Source organism: Pelodiscus sinensis, chromosome 16 (genome assembly GCF_049634645.1).
Source record: "Pelodiscus sinensis isolate JC-2024 chromosome 16, ASM4963464v1, whole genome shotgun sequence".
NCBI lineage: Eukaryota > Metazoa > Chordata > Testudines > Trionychidae > Pelodiscus > Pelodiscus sinensis.
The window spans coordinates 39,245,849-39,267,791 of record NC_134726.1 but is presented as its reverse complement, the minus strand read 5'-3'; the positions used below and the strand labels follow the sequence as shown (position 1 = coordinate 39,267,791).

The following is a 21,943-nucleotide window of genomic DNA, read 5'->3' as shown; positions in this document are numbered from 1 at the left end:
TCAGCGGTTATGTGGTTCCACAGGGGGCAGCAGTCGGCTCCCTGTGCATACTGACTCCCGCCTCCCCCCAGTACTGCTGCCTCTGATACCAAAACGTTTGTTTTCTGCACGCTCTTCCTTACAAAAGTGGAGTAAAGGACAATTACAGGCTTCTACCGCACTAACAGTAACAGGCCTCTGGTTCTATTTAGGGGGGGTATGAATGGACAGCTGCCAATCAGCCCTGCAAGTCAGTGGAGTGGGCTGCACCCGCAGGGACAGCGGCTGAGTACTATGTCACTTAGCTGACAAAAAAAAGATTCCTTGAACCTGTAGCACAAAGCCCAGTCACTGTAAGGAATAGGCTCGTACTTTTGCACCCGTTCTTTAGTAAGGGAGGATCTGCTCACCTACCGATAAATGATGCCTTTGCTTTGTAGGAAGAAGAGACCGATGGCAATTTCAGCTGCGTAGAATCTGAAATGAAAATTTGAACAGGAATACGCTGATAATTAAAGCAGATAAATTAAAATGAAAAGCTTTGAAATCTAATTACACCGAATGAAACACACAGGGCAGCCGGCACCGAAAGATAAAGGCTGGAAAACCACTGGACAAGTATCCCGCAAAAGCGACGTCGCTTCCCTCGGCCAGAGCGGGGGGAATAACACGATCAGGCTGCTGTGGGCAAGTGTGGGACTGTCACTTGGGATTACACAGATCCCCATTTAAAAAAAAAAGAGGCCAGATCTATGGCAGTTTGCTACTGGGGGGTGATTGACCATGACACACGACGTTCCACGGCAGCATGGGGAGGCCAAGAAGATAGAGGAACCGGCGGTAATGTGGGAAGGAAGATTCGGTGCTCAGGGGATTGCGTGTGAGGTTTGCAGCTGCCCTCGGAAACGATGCTGCTTTAAACCCAGCCGCTGTCTACAGAGGCTGGTGAAGGAAAAGCGCTTTTGGGGGGCCCTGTGAAACGATTTGTTATCCTCAGCCCAGCTGCTAGAATCGGAGAATCCTAGAGCCGGAAGAGACCTCAGGAGTCGTTGAGTCCAGCCCCCTGCCCAAAGCAGGACCAGCCCCAACTCAATCAGCCCAGCCAGGCTCCGTCACACTGGGACTTAAACACCTCTAGGGATGGAGATTCCACCTCCTCCCTAGGGAACCCAGCCCAGCACTTCCCCACCCGCCTAGGGAAACAGCTTTTCCTAATATTCAACCTAGACCTCCCCCCCTGCAACTTGAAACCATTGCTCCTTGTTCTGCCCCCACTGAGAACAGCCTCTCTCCAGCCTCTTGGGAACCCCCCTGCATGGAGTTGAAGGCTGCTCCCAAATCCCCCCTCACTCTTCCCTTCTGCAGACTAAACAAACCCAACTCCCTCAGCCTCTCCTCGCAGGCCATGTGCTCCAGCGCCCGCAGCATTTTGGTCGCCCTCCGCTGGACCCTCTCCAATGCGTCCGCATCCTTTCTGTAGTGGGGGGCCCAGAACTGGACACAATACTCCAGATGTGGCTTCACCAGAGCTGAATAAAGGGGAATAATCACTTCTCTGGATCTGCTGCCAATGCTCCTGCTAATGCACCTAATCTGCCATTAGCCTTCTTGGCTACAAGGTGCCCTGTTGACTCATCTCCAGCTTCTCGTCCACTGTAACCCCCAGGGCCTTTTCTGCTGAACTGCTGCTTACCCAGTCGGTCCCCAGCCGGTACCAATGCTTGGGATTCTTCCCTCCCAAGGGCAGGACTCTGCACTTGTCCTTGTTGAACTTCATCCAGTTTCTTGTGGCCCAATCCTCTAATCTGTCCAGGTCACTCTGGACCCTGTCCCTGCCCCCCAGCGTATCTACCTCTCCCCCCAGCTTAGTGTCATCCGCCAACTTGCTGAGGGTGCAACCCATCCCCTCAGCCAGGTCACGAATAAAGCTGTTGAACAAAACCGGCCCTAGAACCGATCCTTGGGGCACTGCGCTAGACACTGACCGCCAAGCTGACATGGCGCCGTTGATCACTCCCCGCGGGGCCCGACAGTCTAGCCAGCTTTCTATCCGTCTTACCGTCCGTTTATCCGATCCATGGACTAAATTACAATCCGCGGGTGCCAAAGCCCCGATCAGCACCTGGCCGGCAGACAGTGACGCGGCCAAAGACTGAACGTTCCTCTTGTGTGTCCGGGGACAGCCCTGCAGGGCAGGGTTTGAGGCGCCTTTGCTTGGCGGGGCGAGGGGAAGCTCCCGTTCCTGCCGCCTGCGCCCTGCTGAATCGACAGTCTTCCAGGCCCGGCACCTTTTACCAGCGTCCCAAAGCGGAGGGTCTCTCAAGCCGGCCCATGGCAACAACCCGCCCTAAAGGAAAGGCTTGTGCCACTTGACAAAACAGCTTCCCTGCTGACTCCCAGGAAGGACTGTGGCCTCGCCAGTGGGTTCAAAGGGGAAGAATCCAATGGTGGCCCCAGACGAGGGGCAGGCCTGCCCAGGCAGCATCTTCACCTCAAACAAAGGATCCCGGGTGCTGCCCTGCGGGCGAGCCAGAGAGAAGCCCCGGGCACGTGTCTGGATGGAAACGTGGCGCCAGGGCGGGACAGGCTGCTGAAACGTGAGGCAGGGAGGACTCGCTACGGGTATGTCTACACTAGCTCGTTAATTCCAGCTAGGTAGGCAAATGAGGCGACTGGATTGCAAATGAAGCCCGGGATTTAAATATCCTGGGCTTTATTTGCATGTTCCCGTCCGGTCGCCATTTTGAAATTTCACTAGCCCGAATTCACTGCCGCGCGGCTACACATGGCAGTGAAACATTAATTCGAACTAAGTCCTTATGGAAGTATTAACTAAGGACTAACTAAGGATGTAGTTCGAATTAATGTTTTACTGTCACGTGTAGCTGCGCGCCAGTGAGTTCGGGCTAGTGAAATTTCAAAATGGAGACCGGACGGGAACATGCAAATAAAGCCCAGGATATTTAAATTCCAGGCTTCATTTGCAATCCAGTCGCCTCATTTGCCTACCTAGCTCGAATTACCTACAAGGAGGTTTTATAGGGTATGTGCTAGAGCCAGGGGCTGAAAGTGAGGCCTCGGAGCCCACAGAAAAGCAGGCACGTAAGAGGGGCTGCGTCCCAAAAGTGCGCCTCCCCCTGGAGCCAAGAGGGATTGCTGCACACGCCGCACTTCGGAGACTCAGGCCTGTGACTGACGTGCCACTAGAGATGTTAAATCCCATTTCACTGGCTAACCGTTTAGCATACTGTGTAACCAGTTAAAGAGGGGCGAGCGGGAGGCCACTCCAGCCAGGGGCTGCTCAGGCCCCCCGGTTAACCTTAACCTGTAAGCCCCACCCATTAACCGGTTAAACCGTCACATCCCTAGTAACTACAGCAGGGCTGGCAATAATTTTTTCAGGAGGGCCACTTCACGAATTGCGGGTAGTGGGCTGGCTCTACTCCCAGAAAGGGCGGGGCCTCAGGAGGAAGGGGTGGGGCTCCAGGGAAGAGGCGGGGCCTCCAGAGGAAGGGGCGGGGCCTCCGGAGGAAGGGGTGGTTCCCGCTAAGGGCTGTGTGCCGCTGGTGGAGAAAGGAGACTTCAAGCGCTCCCCCGCCCCCAGGGCCAATCGGGGCCAGGGGAGCACACGAAGTCATTCGCTGTTCAATATGGCTGGTGGCTCCCTCTAGGTGCTGTGCTTTGAAGAGTGAATGACTTGGCGCACTCCCCCGCCCCCGGGTCTCGACTGACCCAGGGACAGGGCGACGGCTACAGGTTGGATCAAATGGCTTGGCAGGCCGGATCCAGCCCGCGGGCCGTATCTCGCCCACCCCTGAACTACAGCAACCCACTGTGGAGAGCCCTGACCCAGGTTGCCGGTGGGAAGCCACACTGTGCTGCTCCTCCTCGCGGGATCCCAGCCAGAAACCACCGACAGGTGGGACCAGACCCCGGCTGGAGCGCCTCTGGCGGGAGCAGCAGGCGGGCGAGGTGCACGCCGACCGCAGACGGCACGCCAGCTCCCCCCCGGGCCTCCTGGGAGCAGCGACGGAAAGGCAGAGACAGGAGTGGGATGCAGCGCCGTGCCAGGGACACCTTGTGCCACAGCTTAAAGCCAAATCCTCTCAGTAGACACGAGCTTCCGGAACGGAGCCTCCAGCTGGGAGGTTCCACAGATGGAGGGATTCCAGCACAGAACTGCAGGTGGGCTGGCCTCGGACGCACGTGGGAAATCGACTGGCGCCGTGAGACGCTCGGCAGCTCTCTGGCTTGTGGGCCAGGATCAAGGCGAGGCCTGGGCCCGGCAGCATGTCTGCAGCTGGTGTGCAAACCTCGGGGAGATGGCCAGGCATCCTGTCTGCAGCCTCGCGCAACGGTTAATTGGAGAGAAATTGACAAGCACTCCCTGGTGCTTTTTCAGGCCGCGAGGCAAAAAACAAGCCCTGGGAAACGGCTTCTGACCGTCAGGCTGGCTCGAGAACGTTTCCTCTTTGCATCCTGCACCCCCGCCCCATGTCTCCGACCTCAACACCTGCCAGCGCTGAACCCACAGATACCCGCCACAGCCCCATGAAGCACCGCCCCCCAACGGGCCCCAGCTGCTGGACTTACACGGCGTGGGGCTCCTTAAACCTGCCAACCTGCTGAATCTGGTACATTAAGTCCCCTCCGTTCACGTATTCCATCACAAAATACAGGCGATCCTAAAAAAAAGAAAAAGGTGACAATTGAGAACTGCAGCAGCGCTGGGCGTGCTGGGAAGTCAGTGGGGGTGAAGATTAAGGGGGGGCTCTTCTACCCAGCTCTATTACACAGAGCTGCGGGCTTCACTCGACGGGGTGCACCCCAGCCCTGGGCTGTGGACTGTCGGGCCCCGGGACTCGGGGCTCCAGGGGGATCAGGTGAGCAGTGGAGGGGGGGGGGTCTAAGGCAAGGGTCCTTGCCTGTCCTGGCATCACAGACTGTGCTGCGCCCCAGAAGCAGCCCGCAACGGGGCAGGGGGGAAGCGCACAGGGCTCTGCCCCCTACCCCAGCACTAGCTCTGCACTCCCATGGTTGCACAGCATGGTCTGCGGGGCCAGGAGAGGCAGGAAGCTGCCTTAGCCCCCCCACTCAGGGTCAACCTCTCCTGCTGCAGCCCTGACCCCCCCCCCAAGCCAGAGCCCCCTCCTGCACCCCAAACCTCTCCTCCTCAGCCCCAGCCCGGCGCCCACACTCCAGTCCCATTACTGGGGAGGGAAAGAACAAGGATTACAGGGAGGAGTGCAAGGGGAGAACCCAGCCATCGGAACAGCGGGGGGTTTGTAGTTTGGGTTTGTTCGCCTTGGAAGAAACATCGGCCCTTGCAAAAATATTGCAAAAGGCAAGTGAGCGACCAGCCCCGGAACAGCCAACGGCCCCGCGGCGAAGGCAGCCGAACCTCTGTCCTCCCACATGCCTGCTCAGTACCGCCCCCATCTGGGACTGGCTTGCCTGGGTCCCCACCCCGCCTGCCTGCTAAGTCCTCACTTGAAATACAACGTTCCCGGCCATGCTGGGGAGCAGCCGCCCGGCGGGAATTGGCACCAGCCGCCGCCCTGCGAACACGACTCTGGGAGCGCAGCAGCACCTCAGCCGAGATTCCCAGCCCAGGCCTGGCCCAGAAACAGCCGGCCTCTCAGCTGAGCCAACAGGAAGCTGTGTAGACCTCACCGCCCCCATCTTACCCTCTCCTACTGGCTCCATTCAGTGCCAACCGTAAGCAGGGAACACGCCCTCTGCGCTTAAACTCCCCGTGGCACACGGGCCACCTGGAGGCTAAGGAAACAGGATAACTGTGGGCCTGGCCGGTGACATGAAACACGACCCGGCAGGGGTTTAAAATGTGTATAGACCTGGCTGAGGTCCGGAAGGTCAGCACACGCCCCTCCACGCATGTGCCGCAGGGACAGCCCCATTGCCAGCACGGCCCCCTTGTGAAACAACTGTGGTGTAAGAAACACAAGGTAAGTGTTCAGCGCGGCTCCCCAAAAGTCCTCAGCCTCGGCGGGGAAGAGCATGACCAAGGTGCCTACTCAGGACAGCCCGGCCAGGGCTAGAAACCAGGCCGTGCGCCTCCGTCATTCTTAGAAAACCAGCATGTTTGTGCTTTACGCGGGCGTTACCCTACATGCCAGCTGGCACAGACAGCTGCACCTTCGCCGAGCAAAAGCAAGTCCCATGCGCAGTCTGGGAGAGCAGAGCCAGGACGGTGCCGGGACAGGAGACTCACTGAGCTCACGGAGAGCCAGCCTCTGCCACGGACGTCCGCTCGTTGCCTGCCGAGACGTCTCGAGGAGCCTGCTAAACCAGGCATGTCCCCCCCCCCCCAGCGGCTGAGGCAGGAACAGTGCAATTGTTGGGGTCCTGCTGGTTTTATTGACCGTTTCTTCTGCCTCGCTCCGCACTGCAACGTGGAGGTAAAGCCAGAACGATCCCTGTTCTTACTGCTCACTACAGGTTGAACCTCTCTAGTCCAGGCACCTGACCGGGGCCAAACCAGAGAATTTGCCAGACCACGGGAGATCAATACTGTCTAGCAACATGACCAACACTTCCCCTGCTTGCTGGGCTCTGAGAAGACATTTAGGCCGTGTCTAGACTGCACGCCTCTTTCGAAAAAGAGCGTCTAGACTACAACCAGTACTTCCGAAAAAGCCATTTCCATTACATAGCGCTTTTCGAAAGAGCACTCTCAAAAAAAGGCGTTCTTCCTCGTAAAACGAGGTTTTCCACAGTCAAAAAAACTGCCGCGTTCTTTCCATTTACTTTAGCAATCTAGACACGGGAAGGTTTTTCAAAAAAAGGCCACTTTTTTTGAAAAAACCCTGTAGTCTAGACACACCCTTAGGGGTCAATTAGAGCCAAATAACAGCACAGAGCCAGGACTGGGGGCTGGAAACAAACTTTATGGGCCTGCAGGAAACTTGGCCACCCCCATGATAAGTGACCTCTGGCTCACTGACATCATGCCAGACCACAGAGGTTGCTGGACCAGTATTCTGGACTAGAGAGGTTCAGCCTGTATCCCGGTAGTGGACCTCTCCACCCTGGCTCACATGGACCAAGAGAGGCCTCTACACTTTGTGGGCAGTAGCAGCCAGGCTCTAGGACTGCTGTATAAAGATGCTACACTCACACCCACCAGCTTGTAGCTGATGGTGCAAAATTTGGCAATTCTTCCCCTTGTGATGCCTGCACAGTAATTCTCTCCTCCTTTCAGGGGTGGATCTGAGAGTGAGTCAGCTGAACTCCCCGCGCAGGCTGGGAGAGCGCTCGTGCCTGCGTTTGATAATCCACTCGGCTACGCGTTTCCGTTACATTACAAACAGGATTCCTGTTTAGCTGCTGTAGCGCTCCTTGAAATAATCCCGCGGGACTCACTTCACATGCCACAAAGATGCTGTTTGAAGGCGCTTTCCCTGCCGCAGTTTGATGACTGTTGTGCAAAGCTGGGCCACACGCTCTACATACACTGAATGTGTTCGGCAAATCCAATTGCTGGGATGACACTGGAGCGTAATCCTCCCGGACGTCACGGTCGTCCGGCGAAAGGCCTGTACCCATTACTGTTCCTTGCTCCTGCTGACAAGTGCCTGGGCCTTTTCGTTTTCAAGTTGCTCAACCGCCGGCCAGAGATGGCTTTAAAAAAGCTCCCCTTCCCCCCCACACTTACTGTTTACACACGTTAATAGAATGCCTATTTCAATCTGAAATGTCCAGATTTTTATTAGGTTTCACCATCTGCTCAGCTTCTTCATTCCAAGTTGCAAACACAGACAACAGGGGTGTGTTGCTACCTGGCCTGGAACGTCCGTCCTAGACCAGGGTCTTTCCCAAAGGCTGAAGGACGAGGTCTAATTCGACCAAGAGGTAGGTGGCTGCTAAATTTGCCAGGCTGCCTGCTTGCTCCTTGTTTGAACACGTACCCCGGAGTACATATATTGGGTGGCGGCAGCCATCTCTGCATGGAAGTTTTGAAGCTGGCAAGGGGAAAACAGCTGAGCCCTTCTCTAGGCAGTTATCTGTGCACTCAGAGCGTAGGTTGGAAGGGGCACCCAGGAGAATAGGAAGGAGCATGTGGGGGCACCCCATTTAGCAATTGAGATTTTGGGGGAGGCCCGGGGGTGTGCACCTACCGAGTGCTACCATGAGTCACGGGTGGTGCAGAGAGCGCAGTCTAGATCCAGGGGCTGAAAATCTGGCCCCACATTCAGTTACTCTATTTATTTACAGGCATGTCTATCGTGCTCCAAATCACCCGGCAGTGTCTCGATATTCAGAGACTCCTAGAACACTAGAACTCGAGAGGTCATGGGGTCCAGCTCCCTGCCCCCAGGGCAGGACAAACACCATCTAGATCAGTTGTCCCCAATCTTTTGGAGCTACCAAGCGCCAGGGGTGGGGTTGCTCACACGCCAGGCATCTGGGGGCGGGGCCACACATGCGGCCGGGGCGGGGCCATGCACGCGCCTGGGGGCGGGGCCACCCATACGCTGTGTGCCCAGAGCTGGCACCACCCATGTGCCACACTCCCGGGGCTGGCGCCGAAACTGTGCTGCATGCCCAGGGGTGAGGCTGCCCATGTGCCACGCACCCGGGGCCGGAACAGCCCATGTCCCGTGCCCTTGGGGGCGGGGCCACCACTGCCCATACGCCGCACACCCGAAGCCAGCACAGACCTTACGCCGTGCACCCAGGGGTGGGGCCGCCTAACCGCCATGCGCCCGGGTCCGGCACTGATCATGTGCTGCACACCCGGGGCTGGCGCTGCCCATGCGCCACGCGCCTGGGGGCGGGGCCAGCCCGGATCACTCAGTGGGCACACAGAAATGGCCCGGTGGGCGCCATGGCACCCGCGGGCGCTGCGTTGAGGATCACTGATCTAGCCCATCCCTGACAGGTGTCCGTCCAACCTGCTCTGAAATATCTCCAGGGATGGAGATTCCACAACCTCCCTAGGCAACTTATCCCAGTGTCTCACCACCCTGACCGATAGGAAGTTTTTCTTAATGTCCAACTGTGACGGCGCGTTGGGGTCCCCCGCCTCCTGCACCCCTGAAAGGGCACGAACAGACTCCACCAGCCGGTAGAACAGAGGGAGTTTATTGCCCTCCAGAATACAGCACAGCACAGATGTCACCAGGTTACAGGGCAGGCCTAGGATGCCTCAGCCCCCCTTGAGATGGGGGGGGGGGTCTCGGCTTCTAAACCCCCCAGCCTGTTGCTGAGGCTGCTTCCTCCATGCTCCCAGACAGAAAAACTAACTAACTCTCCTCCAGCCCATACGCTGCATGCCCAGAGCCGGCGCCTGTGTCACACGCCCAAGAGCCAGCAGCACCCATGCGCCGTGCACCCAGTGGCACCACCCATATGCCCCAGCCAGGGGCGGCATCCACCTTCCTTTGTTCCTCCCCATGGGGGGTAGCTGGTCAGACAGGTTTGGAGCCCCCTTTGCATAATGACTCCTGTCACAGACAGCAGAGGTCGCCACAGCCCTAGCAAGGCACCCCCACTACGTCACACCAACCTAAACCTCCCTGGCTGCAGTTTAAGCCCCTTGCTTCTTGTCCTGTCCTCGGAGGCCAAGGGGAACAATTTTTCTACCTTCTCTTTGTGGCACCTGAAAATCACTCTCATGTCCCCTCTCGCTCCTCTCCTTTCCAAACTCAACAAGCCCAGTTCTTTCAGTCTCCCCTCACAGCTCGTTTTCTAGACCTTGAATCGTTTCTTTTGCTCTTCTCTGGACCCTGTCCCGGGGGCCTGCAGAGAACGTGGTGGGGGCAGGGGCAGGGCTACTCCTTGGATTCTGGAGAGGTCGAGGTATCTCTGGGGTTGGTCTCTAGTGTCCCCTCCCACCTGAAGTGACTGCCACCTCCTTCCCGCCACCCCCAGCCGTTCCAGGCCGGAACTCACCCCCCTCACTTGCGCTTCGGATACAAACCTCCACGTCCCCCCGGCTCCACGGAGGGCCACGTTGCCCAAGGCAGGTGGCAAGGGAAGGGTCGGCCACGTACCATTGTCTGAAAGCAGGAGTGAAGCTGTGTTAGGAACGGGGGCTTCCCAGCTAGCGCCAGCACCCGCTTCTCCACCATCGTGCACTCCACGTCGTCATCCTGAATAACGACGTCCTTCTTCAGGATCTTCACCGCGTAGAGCTCGTCCGTGCCTTTCCTTTCCGAGAGCATGACCTGTGGGGGGAAGGGAGAACGGTTCACACGGCGCGTGCACCCCTCGTTTCCACCTTGTCATTGCTGCAGTCAGGCGAGCCCCTGGAGGGCCCTTTGTTTTACTGGGGCTTCCAGGACAGCGCCCCTCCCAAAAAGCCACCGAGGTAGTTGAGTACTTCAATCCTCGTGTCACAAATGGGGAATTGGGGTGCAGAGACACGAGGGGTCAGATTTGCAAAGGTATTTCTGCACCCAAAAGATACAAATAGGCATCAAGCCATTTCTTTAAGCGCCTAACACTGGTTGAATCTCTCTAGTCCGGCACCGTTGGGACCCAACCTGTTCCGAACCAGAGAATTTTCCAGACCACAGGAGGTCAATACTGTCTCGTAGCATTGCCTACACTTCCACTGCTTGCTGGGCTATTTGGGGGTAAATTTGGGGGTAAATTAGAGCTAAATAACAGCACCGAACATGGAGAGACAGGACTGGGGGCTGTAAACTTTTTGGGATTGCAAGAAACGTGGCCACACCCATGACAAGTGGGAATCCGGCTCACTACAATCGTGCCGCACCATGGATGATGCTGGTCCAGAGAGTGCCAGACTAGAGAGGTTCTAGCTGTATCATTAAACATCTGGCCCCACGTGCTTTACCCAGGTCAGGAAAAAATCCAAGTCTCGGTCCAGGACTTAACCGCAAGACTAAGGCTGCTTCTTTCAGTGCCCATCCATATTTGGGGCTCTCGGAACGGAAGCAGCCCAAGTGGACGAGCTCTGATTCAGTCCCCATCAAATACCACAGCAGTAAAAAGTTACGCAACTCTCCTCAATGTTCTTCCACTTTGCTTGTCAATGAATGAAAGACGGCGCTCTTCATATCCCCAGGGTAAACTGCAAACACAATTATTCAGCCGACCCATCACTCAGCAACTGCTTTGCTTCATGCAGCCTAATTTGCTCACCTAATATTTTAAAGCCCGTTGTGTCAATCTGCAGATTTATTTATTATAATAAACAAGGCCGCAGTCTCCTGCTAGTGTGATTTTTGTCTCATTAATCAAATCAACCCAATCGAGGCCTCCTGAAAATCCAGCCGACACCCCACCGATTATTAAAATACATTGCTTCAATTTGGCATGGGACTGCTTCCGAAACAAACACCGCTCAACAGCAGCCACATTTTGCTTCCCATTTTCTCTCCTTCTCGTTGTGTTAAATTCAAATCTGCAGTGGAACGGAATTACTTTACATTTAAAAGAGACTATTAAAATCCTTAGTCACACTGAGAACATACGCTAGGATGTTTTGAAAATAAATTAGGGGAAATGAACAGCCATAGAGTGGAACAGAAATAATTTAGTACCATCGCAGAGTTGCAAAAAAATGGTGAGGCAGCACCTCGTGGATTTTTGAAAGGCAAGAAAACGGAATTCCAGCAAAAATACTGATGTTTGGGCGATAGAAGATTGACCATAAGAGAACCACAATGCACCAGCAGAGGGTCCATTATCTATCACAGCACTTCCTACTTGGCCTAAGCAACTCACCACACCTAACGCATTGCTGCCATGGGATTTATCTACAAGAAATACGGTGTAAGGTATCAAATGAAAACTCATAACATGCTGATCATCATGATCCTTGCATGATGGCTGTATGAATAACAATTAAGAAGCTGCATGTGTATCCTGAAAATATGTTTAAACCAGGCAAGGTTGATAAAGATAAAGCTGTCTACCCCATCCTCACAAGTAAACAGAGCAGGGTTTGCCACAAACACTGGGGATTACATTTGCATATTGAGTCAGCAAGCAGAGCAAATTAACAGCAGCAGGAGGAGAACAGCATGAGGTGTGTGTCCTGAAGAACAGACAGACAGGGAGGGAGATGAACATTTTCTAGGGGTGCATTTCCTAAGATATATTTCATAGATGTATCGGATTATAAAAAGAGGGAACACAAACCCTGCAGGAGCTAGAAAAGAGCAGCACTTTTTAACAGTCACAAAAGATTTATCCGGGCTGGAGGGCCCAGAGGAGGCTTTTGGTGAGCAACCCTTGTCCGAGGCAGTTTTAGCCTGTTGCGTTTAGCAGGCAGCCTTGCGTTTTAGTTAGAACCATTTTCTGTTCCTATTGGCCTCCCTTAGCATCACTTGAATCCCTATTCTTTACTAATAAGCTTGCGCTTGGCTTTACTCTACATTCCTCTCAGGACAATATATTCCAGTGCGACTCCTCGGCTGAGCCAAGGGGCCGGCGGGTATTGTCTCTCTGGAGCCGGCGACCGGTACCCGGTGAGTGTCTGGTTCTGGGCTAGCCACAGCAAGTCAGTGCTCTTTAAGGGGCTCAGGCATGGACTCAGAGCAAGTGTTCTCCAAGGGGAAGCAGGGCTGGTGCCCCACGAGGGAGAGTCCCAGGAAGCAGATGAAACCCAGTGGCAATATCTTTGTTTGACGGTGGGGTTAAGGAGGATCCACGGGGTCGAATTCTGCTGCGTGACAGCGGCATAAATCCAGACTATTTCCATTGGTGCGCCGTTTTCAATGCAAATAAGCCTAACAGAGCAGACTGGGCGTCTAGGATTAATGGATAAAACCCTGACAACGGAGCATCGGTCAAGCGGTTTGGCAAATATTTGCCCATTAAAATGAGAATCGTGGCTGGGGAGGCCGATCCTGATTACTCCGATTAGCTACTGTAACTCCACCACCTGGCTGGTCCATCCAGCGCCCCACTGCTCCCCACGGGGCAGGCTAATAGGGGAAGCGTGGCACGGGGGCAGACGGCTTCACCCCAGCTGGGACATGAACCGCAGTGTTGCATGCTCTGACCAGATGACCACGGTTCGGTCTCCTGACCGAGCAATGGCTGCAGGCACCTGGCCGGACCCAGCGCTGGTCCCACCTCATCAGCCGGCGTCACATCAACAGGTCTGCGCTTCCAACTAAGGACGAACCTCAGTGCTTGGCCAGACAGCGCGTGTGTGGCCGTGAGACCCCAGTTTTCACACTGAAGTTCAAATACCCTCAGCAGCCGGACAGTCAGGGGTGTACGGAGACAGGCACTCATTGGGCCAGGAGGCCAAGAACATGGAGAAGACAACCAGCAGGTGCCCTTTCTTACGAGGGACAATGCTACAGAAAGGGTGTGGACACATTGGAGAGGGTTCAGGGAAGTGTCCGGAGACTGGAGCACATGACCTATGAGGAGAGGCTGAGGGACTTGGGCTTGTTTAGTCTGCAGAAGCGAAGAGCGAGGGGGGATTTGAGAGCAGCCTGCAACTCCCTGCAGGGGGGTTCCAGAGAGGATGGAGAGAGGCTGGTCTCAGTGGGGGCAGAACGAGGAGCAATGGGCTCACATTGCAGGGGGAGGTCTAGGTTGGAGATTAGGAAAAATGATTTCCTTAGGCGGGTGGGGAAGCGCTGGGATGGGTTCCCTGGGGGGGGGGCAGTTGGAATCTCCATCCCTAGAGGTGTTTAAGTCCTGGTTTGACAACATCCTGGCTGGGATGATTGAGTTGGGTTGGTCCTGCCTTGGGCAGCGGGCTGGACTCGATGACTCCTGAGGTCTCTGCCAGCCCTGGGATTTTGTGACTGTCCTGCACCCAGTGGCTTGTAGCGGAAAGACCAATTCAGCCTCTAGTATCTTTACAGCCATTGCTTGGCAGCCTCAGAGGGACTTTCCCTTGACAGCCTGCTCCCGAGTGGCGTCAGGTGTCCAACAGGAGGCAGAGGGAATGGTTAGGGTGTTACCACTGTCTGGGCACAGGCCAAGTTCAGGGCTCTTGGCAAACTCAGGCAGACACTGCTGCTCGGCACGCCAGGCGGCCATCGCTTCACAGGGTGAGGAGCTGAGCTTGTCTTCTTAATGAAGCAGAAGCTGTTGGCCCAAGACCACCTTAGCAAGGTGCCATAAGCCGCAACCTCGGTGCCTTCAGGCAGAGCTGTCCTGCCAGCTGGCTGCAGGACTTCCACAAGCCTTCTCCCCCTCTGCGTCTCAGGCTCCCCATCTACACGACTGGGACCGTTCTACCAGCTGGGGACTGAACGGGAAGTGCTCTGACCGCGGCCAGGGCGACAGCAGCGCGCCGTCACGATCGCGTTACCGCTTCATCCGGTGCCCGCGCGACAAGTCCACCCCGCCCAAGGAACAGTTTTCACCGATCGGTGACGTTTCCCCTGAACGTTTTCCTGTTGTCACGTCAGGCTTACAAGGCACCCCCACTGGGTTTTCATCGACAGAGTGGAGTTCTCATTCATCTGGGCTTGGGCTCCCGAAAGCCAGCTGAAGAGGAGAGATTATCTGGAAGCCAGCGAGCACTAACCCGCGCGGTTCCCACCAGGAAGGGTCAGGCCACCCCTTTGTGAAAGGCCATCTCCACACCTGGCGTCTCAGCGGTCAGGCCGCGACGGGACTCCTGGCGTGGCCCCAGCAGCAAGCAGAGGACTCCTGGGGCGTTACCAAGCTGGGAGAGTGTCTGGCTGCTTTTTTCAAACCATTCTGTGCCTGGAAGCCTGCGGGAAAGCGTGTTCGCCTCTGTGGGGAAGAGCGCTCACCGAGGGATGCACACACGAGGACGTTATCCCCGAGCGACAAACACCAACCCTGATTGCATTTCAAGATAAAACGCCACGGGAGCGCAGGGCTCAGGATGGTGGATTCAGCCTCTGCTTAGCCTGGCCCCAAGGATGAACCCCCCGCCGATGGAGAGGGGACCGACGCTGCCGGCATCCCTCTCTCCGCAAGCTGGAGGGCCCAGCGGTGGCCACCTCAGTGTTGTGTGTCTGCGATGGGCCGAGAGGCGACAGGTTCCCGGCGCACACAACTCCATGGGAAGAAGCTGCCCCGGAGTTAACTTGGGCTGTGGCTAGTGGAGTCCGTGGCTCTCCAATGGCGTGCCCAGGCGGAAAGCGGCGGAGTGTCTCTTGGGGAGCCGGCACCGAGACCACGAGCCAGGCAGCGCCACCTCACTGGGGAGAGGAGCCGAGTTTCTCCTCTGCCGCTGCCTGAGAAATCAGGGGGCGCACACGGCGCGGATGCTAGGAGGCTTGGGGGGGACATCCGGGCTGACGGGCACGTGGGGTCACCCAAGCGCAAATGTGGATTTATTCCCCTTCGGTCAGTGGAGCCACTCTGGATTCAGGCCGGCCACATTGCACAGAGGGTCTGGGAAGGTCCTCTCCCGACTGCTGGCGAAAGGCCTGGGGAAATCAGCCCATGGAGGAGCCTGCAGATGTAGCTACACTCGCCTGCGTCGCGCTAGCGGCACCCACAGCAACTCAAGCCCTACAGCCACCGGAGCGGAAACCCCTGCGGCGGTTTATCCGATTGTCCCCAGTGCCATTGTACGGCGGCCTGCTCTTAACACGGATCTAGCTCCCCGCTTCCGTGACCCGCCCCACCCAGCAGCTGCGTGTCTCCCGGCACTGCCGTGACTCAGTTCCAAGATGAAAAACCGCCGCCGGCGAGCAGCCTGCGGCCGGTGCACCACAGGGCGATGGATTCGAAACGAAGGCCCCGCCCCACGCCAGGGAAGCAATCAACCCCAGACCTGCAGAAGAGTAAGTCGGCCCAGCTCGTCCAGCCGGGGTCCTGCCAGCCCACCAAGCGGCAGCAGCCAAACACTCAGAGGAGCATAAAACTCCTGCTCCCGAGGGTGACAGGCTGGGGAGCTGCAAAATACGAACGAGCTGCCTCAGTTTACCTTTAGCTCCCCATAGTTTGGGGAGACCGGAGCAGGCCTTTGCCAACATGACACCGGCCAGTGGAAAATGGGCCCAGGGAATTATGGGTCCCATCTCCCCGCCACTGGCCCAAGCTCAAGGAGACATGCTAGAATGGGTAGCTGCTTGGGTCTGCCCTGGTCCTGGGTACCAGCACAGCCTGGGGGGAGCGCGTGGGTCTGGGCCCAGCCCAGGAATGGGCCAAGATGCCTGGATTTAGCGAGGGGTGCCCTCCTGGGCAGTGGGTGAAGGTAGGAGTGGGGGAGCAAGCCCCCAGCCCCAGCCCTTCTGCCCAGGCCCTGCCCTCAGCACTATGGGGAGATGGGGCAGCACACAGCACCAGCTGCCCCCCAGCACCACGGGGAGGGTGGGCAGCACGCAGCCCTAGTCTCCCCGGCCCCGGAGCATAAGGAGGGTGGGTGCTGGGGGCAGCAACACTCCGCCCCCAGTATGCCAACAGCAGGCGCTCTGTGGGCGGGGCAGGCTGGCGGTTTGCGAAGGTAACGCCTCCCCCTGCCTATGATACCCGCTGCCTGTGGGTGGCCTGAAGTTCTTGCTAAGCCCATTTCAGCCGGGGTCCCGTTAAAGTGGAGACCAAGCCCCCTCTCCACGAAATGGGAGGCTCCCCGCGAGTAACAAAACCAGCGGAGACCTGTTCCATGCAGAGCCTCGCGCCAGTCTCTGCAATGGCTCCGCCCCGGCAGGCGCTCTCGGGAAGAGGGACTGCAGCTCCCTTGCTGGCACACGGGAGGCTGATATTTAACTTGATTTATTCCTGTAATATACTGGATGGGCTTGGGAGGGTTCCAGCCTCACAGCTGGAGGCCGTCCAAGGCGGGATGAGGCGAGAACAGGTTTGTTAAACTCCACCGAGGCCAATATCTAGGCTTTCCAGATGCCTGCCAGGCACAGCCTGCGAGTGAGCAGAATACTAAGCAGTAGCGGCTGGCGCCGGGTCCCAAGGAGCTACCAGGCTTATTAGCCAGACAAGGATTCACTAGAAGAAGTTCAAAGAAACTCAAACAGCTCCGACCGGCTGTTTTAAAAACCAAGGCTGGATCGGAGGTTGACCCTGCACTGTGAAAGATGGAGCTAGAAAGCGTGAGCGGCCGTTCCAGGCCGTGGGCGGAGGCTACGGGGACGGCTACAAAGGATGGGTGGACGGGCGGCACATGGCCAGGACGGGATGTGTTTCTCAGATCTGCACCGCAGAGCTCGGCCATCGCGACACGCGCCCCGGGCAGCTCCGGGGAACAAGCGATGGAGCCTGGACGTCGCTCAGGAAACGAGGGCCCATTGTGGGGAAAATGATTGTTTTGTGCTGATGCCACCTTGGACCCATCTCGAGACGTAGAGATTGGAATTCCAACGGCTGGACAGCGGCCTCCTCTCCCCAAGCGTGGCTGAGGTCCAGCCCCATGGCACGGCTCCCAGCTGGGATCTCGTGGGGCGTGGAGCAGGCGTGGCCGGCTGGAGAGAGGCCCCCGGAACACCCCGTGCGGCGCCGAGCAAGCAGGGGACTTTCCCATTTCAGAAAGAACCCGGGGCGGGTTTGCGGGTTGGGCACTGGACAGCAGGGCAGAAGAGTTCAAACGCTGACCAGAGAGGCCAGACGGGCATGGTGGGAAGGGTGCCGGAGGCCAGCCAGGCCACACCAGCCCCCAGCGCTGTGTCCAGAGCGCACACACGCCCAGCCAGCATGGACACCATGAAAGATATGGCGCCGGGGCCGATTTGCAGCTCAGGAACGTGCCAGTGTCGACTTGGCCCCCGTCCGTCCCTGCCAACATGCCCACCTCACTGGCTAGCAAGCAGCCGGGACGGGTTGGCTGTCATGATCTCCAGGGTTAATTCTGGACTGTCCAACGGCTCCATCCCAGTGGAAAATACATAATAGGAAACGACTCTCTCTTCACCAGCCCCGTAAAGGCCTTGGAGCCTCTGCAGCAGTTTCCACGCATCTCCTCGGGCAGAGACGCGTGCAGCAGGAGGCCTGGGTGGCAGAGGAACAAAGGGGAAGGAGGGATGAGAGGAGACTAGCAGGGAAACGCCCCCCCCCCCCCCCCGGGGAATCGCAGGAGCCCCGAGAGCCGGGCAGGAGCTAATTGCACAGCCCAATGTTCTGTTTTAACAAGCTCTAATTAGCATATTTATAACAGTCTGTTCCTAGGCACAGTTGCTGTCGCATTCCTTTACATAAGCCACCATTCCAACGGAGGGGCTTGCGAACGTTTCTCAAAATAAAGAGAAGAGGAGGAAGAAAACCCTCCCAAATTCCCAGATGCCAGCGCAGGAGACGAAGCGCTGACTTTTGGGCAGGGGGTGGGCCAACGCAGCGGCTAGTTTTCATTGGCAAGGTTCTAGGGCTGTTGTTCGGAACTGCCGTTTGCTTGGGTCTCCGACCAGGCAAGAGAAGGCGTTTTTTAGATGGCCCAGCTGGCGGAGCGCAGTTCGGTGTCTGCATTTCGTATCGAGTGGACGGGGTCCACGGGACAGGTGGAGACGTGTTCCACTGTTCCAGGGTGTGGGAGAGATTTCGACGGATTGACTGTCCGCGTTAATCTGCAGGCGATTATTTCATACCGCTGGGCAGGCACTAATTCATTGCTGGGGGGCCCAGAGCTTGTTATAGGGGGGGCTGTTTAAAGCCAAAGCAGCAGCACAACCCTGCATGCATCTTCGCTGCTATTAGCCGTACTGCCCAGAACACCCAACTCCAGAGCTGTCATTTGGGACACGTCTACACTAGCAAATTCTCTCAAAATAACCAATATCGATTCAATAACTCCCAGAGTCACAAAACCGAACTAGCCCGTCCCCGCTACAGGGGAGCCTCAAAAGGAGACCGAGGCAGGCTCCGGGAACGTGGACACGCTTCCTCGCCTTTAGCCCCAGGCGGCGCTGGGGAGTAATGACCTCGAGTGACTCTGGGGAGTCGTTATTTAGAAACGGCAGCGGCCGTGGGACACGCCACTGCTACTTCCAACTAAGCTTCTTCCCCGCGGAAAACAGGAGCGCCGATTTCGAACTCACCGGCCCCTTAGTTGAAATAACGGGAGTGAGCGTGGGGATGCCCGCTTGCTATTTCGAAAGAACTCCCTGGGGCAGACCAGGGCTTTGCGTCGCGCTGGAGGGTTTGAGGGGGTCGAAGGGTGGAGGGAGAGCGACGCGGTAACCCCCCCTCCCAACATGAGTTACTCTGCGGAGCACTTCCATCTCCAGATAGCACAGCAGAGGCTGTGGCGCCTTTGAGGGCGAGTCGGTGCCCAAGCAGGAGCAGAGCTCAGGGCTCCCAGCGAGCTGCGCTAGCCCGGACAGAGCCCTTCCCCATTAGGGTGAGAACAGGAGGGGAAATACCGGGTGAATCCTGCAGGACACCGGTTTGATCCCAGCCTCAGCCAAGAGGTTTATACGGAGGTGGAGGAACAGTCTACTTGGATTCCTGCATCCCCAACCCTTTGCTCTGAGCCCCTCCTCAAACCCCCAACCCTGACTTTCCTACACCCCCACATCCCCACCCCCGCTCTGAGCCACTCCCCACTCTCACACAGCCCAACACCCTGCCCTGAGCCCCCCCTCCGCCCCATACTAACCATTTCTTACAGGTACAGTCCTATCGCAAACCCGGCCCTACGGCCCCGCTTGGGGGGGGATGATTGGACAGGACCTGACGTGACTGTCACCCCGAGGGAGCAAGAAGTACTTTGCTGGTTTGGGCACGGTCCCCTTCAAAGGCAGGAGCCGACGTTTCCAAGGGGCCGGTTCCACCCAGCGCGGCACAAGAGAGGGAGAAGAATCCCTGCTGATTCGGCAGGTTTTGGCCAGGCCCGTTCTCCTCCGCCCTGGCGATCTGACTGCAGAGCCTTGCCACGAGCTGTGCTCCCCGAGCTCCGTGCGGCTGCCAACCCCCCTCCCGAGGCCTGCCATCCAGCGAGAAGGGAGCGCAGGCGTGTCCAGCGCTCCCCGCCGTCATTCCCGGCTGGACGAAGCCGTGGGCCGCCTCCCACCGCACCTTGCCAAAGCTGCCTTTCCCCAGCACCATGAGGAAATTAAAATCCGACAGCTTCATCCGGTCTCGGTTCCCGTTGTTGTCAAATTTAGAAATGGCGTTCATCGTCCGCTCCTCGGCCGCCTTGGCGCCCGGCCCGATCCTGGCTCTCTGGAAGGAGAAGAGGGGGGAGAGGGAGAAATCAAGTGAAACGGCGAGGCAGACCGATTTTCACGGGCGAATGTACGTCACAGGGATTATTTCTAGGCACGCACTGGTTTCAAACCAATCTCTTTGGAAGGCATCCTTCCGCTGTGAGCTCCCAGGTAGCTCCTAGCCACCTCCCTCCTCTCCTGCAGCCTTCGGGACACGGGGAAATCGAACTCGACTGGGGAAGGTGCCCGAAACTTAATGAGAAACATTCCACCTCGATCTCTCCCCCAGGGACACTACAGGGCAGATGTTCCGCTTCTTCCGTCTCTCTTAAAATGCCTTTGTTCCACCATTCCCCCCGGACAGGCCTTCCCTTAGAACTGGGCCTCTCGACAATTCATCTCCAAGCACGCCGGGGTGGGGGTGGGGGTGGGGAGAACCAAACATCCTAGGTCTGTTCTTGCCCTCAGACGCACGAGGAAATGCCCAGTAATAACACCAGACATTTGCGAACATCTAGGCTTTGTCTACACTGCAGGGTTTTTGTGCAAAAAAGCTTTTTGTAGAAGAGATCTTCCGCAAAAATTTCTTGTGCAAAAGCGCGTCCAGACCTCAAAAGCACACTGCATGGACACTCCTGTGCAAGAAAGCTCTGATGGCCATTCTTTGAAAAGCATCTGTACTTTTTCGGATAGGCTCTTTTTGCGCAAGAAGCCCTGCGCAGCGTCCACACCTGCCTTTTTGCGCAAGAGCTGTAGCGCAAGAAGGAGTTTTTCCTCGTGGGGAAAGGAATCACTCTACCGGCAAAAGCCCTCTCTCCTGTCAATTTATTTTTTTTCTGCAAAAACACGCTTGAGGTGTGGACGCTCCGCCCGTTTTTGCGCAAAAACCCTGGAGTGTAGACATAGCCTACTAGGGAATAAAAAAACCAAACCACATGGGCTTAGCTGATCTGCTTCTTTGACAAAGGCAAGCCGTGTGCACCGGCCCTGATGGGCAAAGGGCTGTTCAATACAAACGTGTAGCCAGCTCAGCCTTGAGTCACATCTGAGCTGGACGAGACCCGGGCGCCTCTCTCCAGCCGTGTGCAGGAGACCGCACTACCTTCCTAGAACAGACCCTCCCCCCCGCCATCACGCAGGCCGGTCGGATCCCAGCTGCTTATTAAGAAGCCCTGCAAAGGACATTTTTAAGCCCCGCTGCTCATCGCTGGCTCGGTGCCTCCTCCTGGCTCCAGCGCTGTCGAACGTACTGAACCAGAATCAGTCAGAGCCATCTCCCAATTTATTCCATTTTAATTTTTAGCAATGCGCCACGCTGCAGAGCATGCCCAAGGCTCAGTCTAGCATGAAATTCCATTAGCCCCATCCCCGCAGTTCAATTGGAGTGCCGCGCGCCGCTCCTCCAGATAGGAGGCTCACGAGTAATCACCGAGACCTTGCCGGTGCTAATTGGTTCTTGTAAGGCTCTCCCTGCTGGAAAATTCCCCACTCAAGGTCACCGGCAGCCCCTACCAGTGCCGGACAGAAGGCCGCGTGCCGGAAAGGAAAGAAAACGTCGCAAACGTCGGACGCCATCGGTGCCTCGTTGCAGCTGCAATGCGGGAGGAGCGCTCGGGACTAGGTTGAAGTCAATGGGAGGGGTTCGGGCTAAGATTGGCCGCAAACGGAATGGCGCCTAGGACGCGGGTGTGAAAATCAGTAATCCCATAGTGCAAAGGGGTTCACCCTCTCACTAGCGCCCCTTTGGAGCCGAGGGCGTGTCCCCAACTTCTCCACCCAACTGGCTCGGTGTCCCTAATGGCTCTCCTGGTTGGCTGCTTGGGACCAGGCTTCTTCGTACCCCCCTTTTTGGAGCTGTTGGAGGACTAGGGGGGACCCAGGCCTGACCACTCCTCTGGGTCCCGGCCCAGGGACCCTGTAAGCAGCAG

At 57.0% G+C, this 21,943-nt stretch overlaps 1 protein-coding gene across 2 annotated transcripts in view; it reads right to left on the bottom strand.

The window, feature by feature from the left end:
- The window catches only part of PRKCB (protein kinase C beta), a 246,309-nt gene that overhangs the window by 41,422 nt on the left and 182,944 nt on the right, over positions 1-21,943 (bottom strand). For both annotated transcript variants that reach the window (XM_075899914.1, XM_075899913.1), the window contains exons 9-12: positions 19,885-20,031; positions 9,996-10,169; positions 4,573-4,664; positions 394-456 (exon numbers count right to left, since the gene is read on the bottom strand). In XM_075899914.1, coding sequence (XP_075756029.1) covers positions 394-456; positions 4,573-4,664; positions 9,996-10,169; positions 19,885-20,031 — 476 coding nt within the window. The remainder of the gene's footprint in view (positions 1-393; positions 457-4,572; positions 4,665-9,995; positions 10,170-19,884; positions 20,032-21,943) is intronic.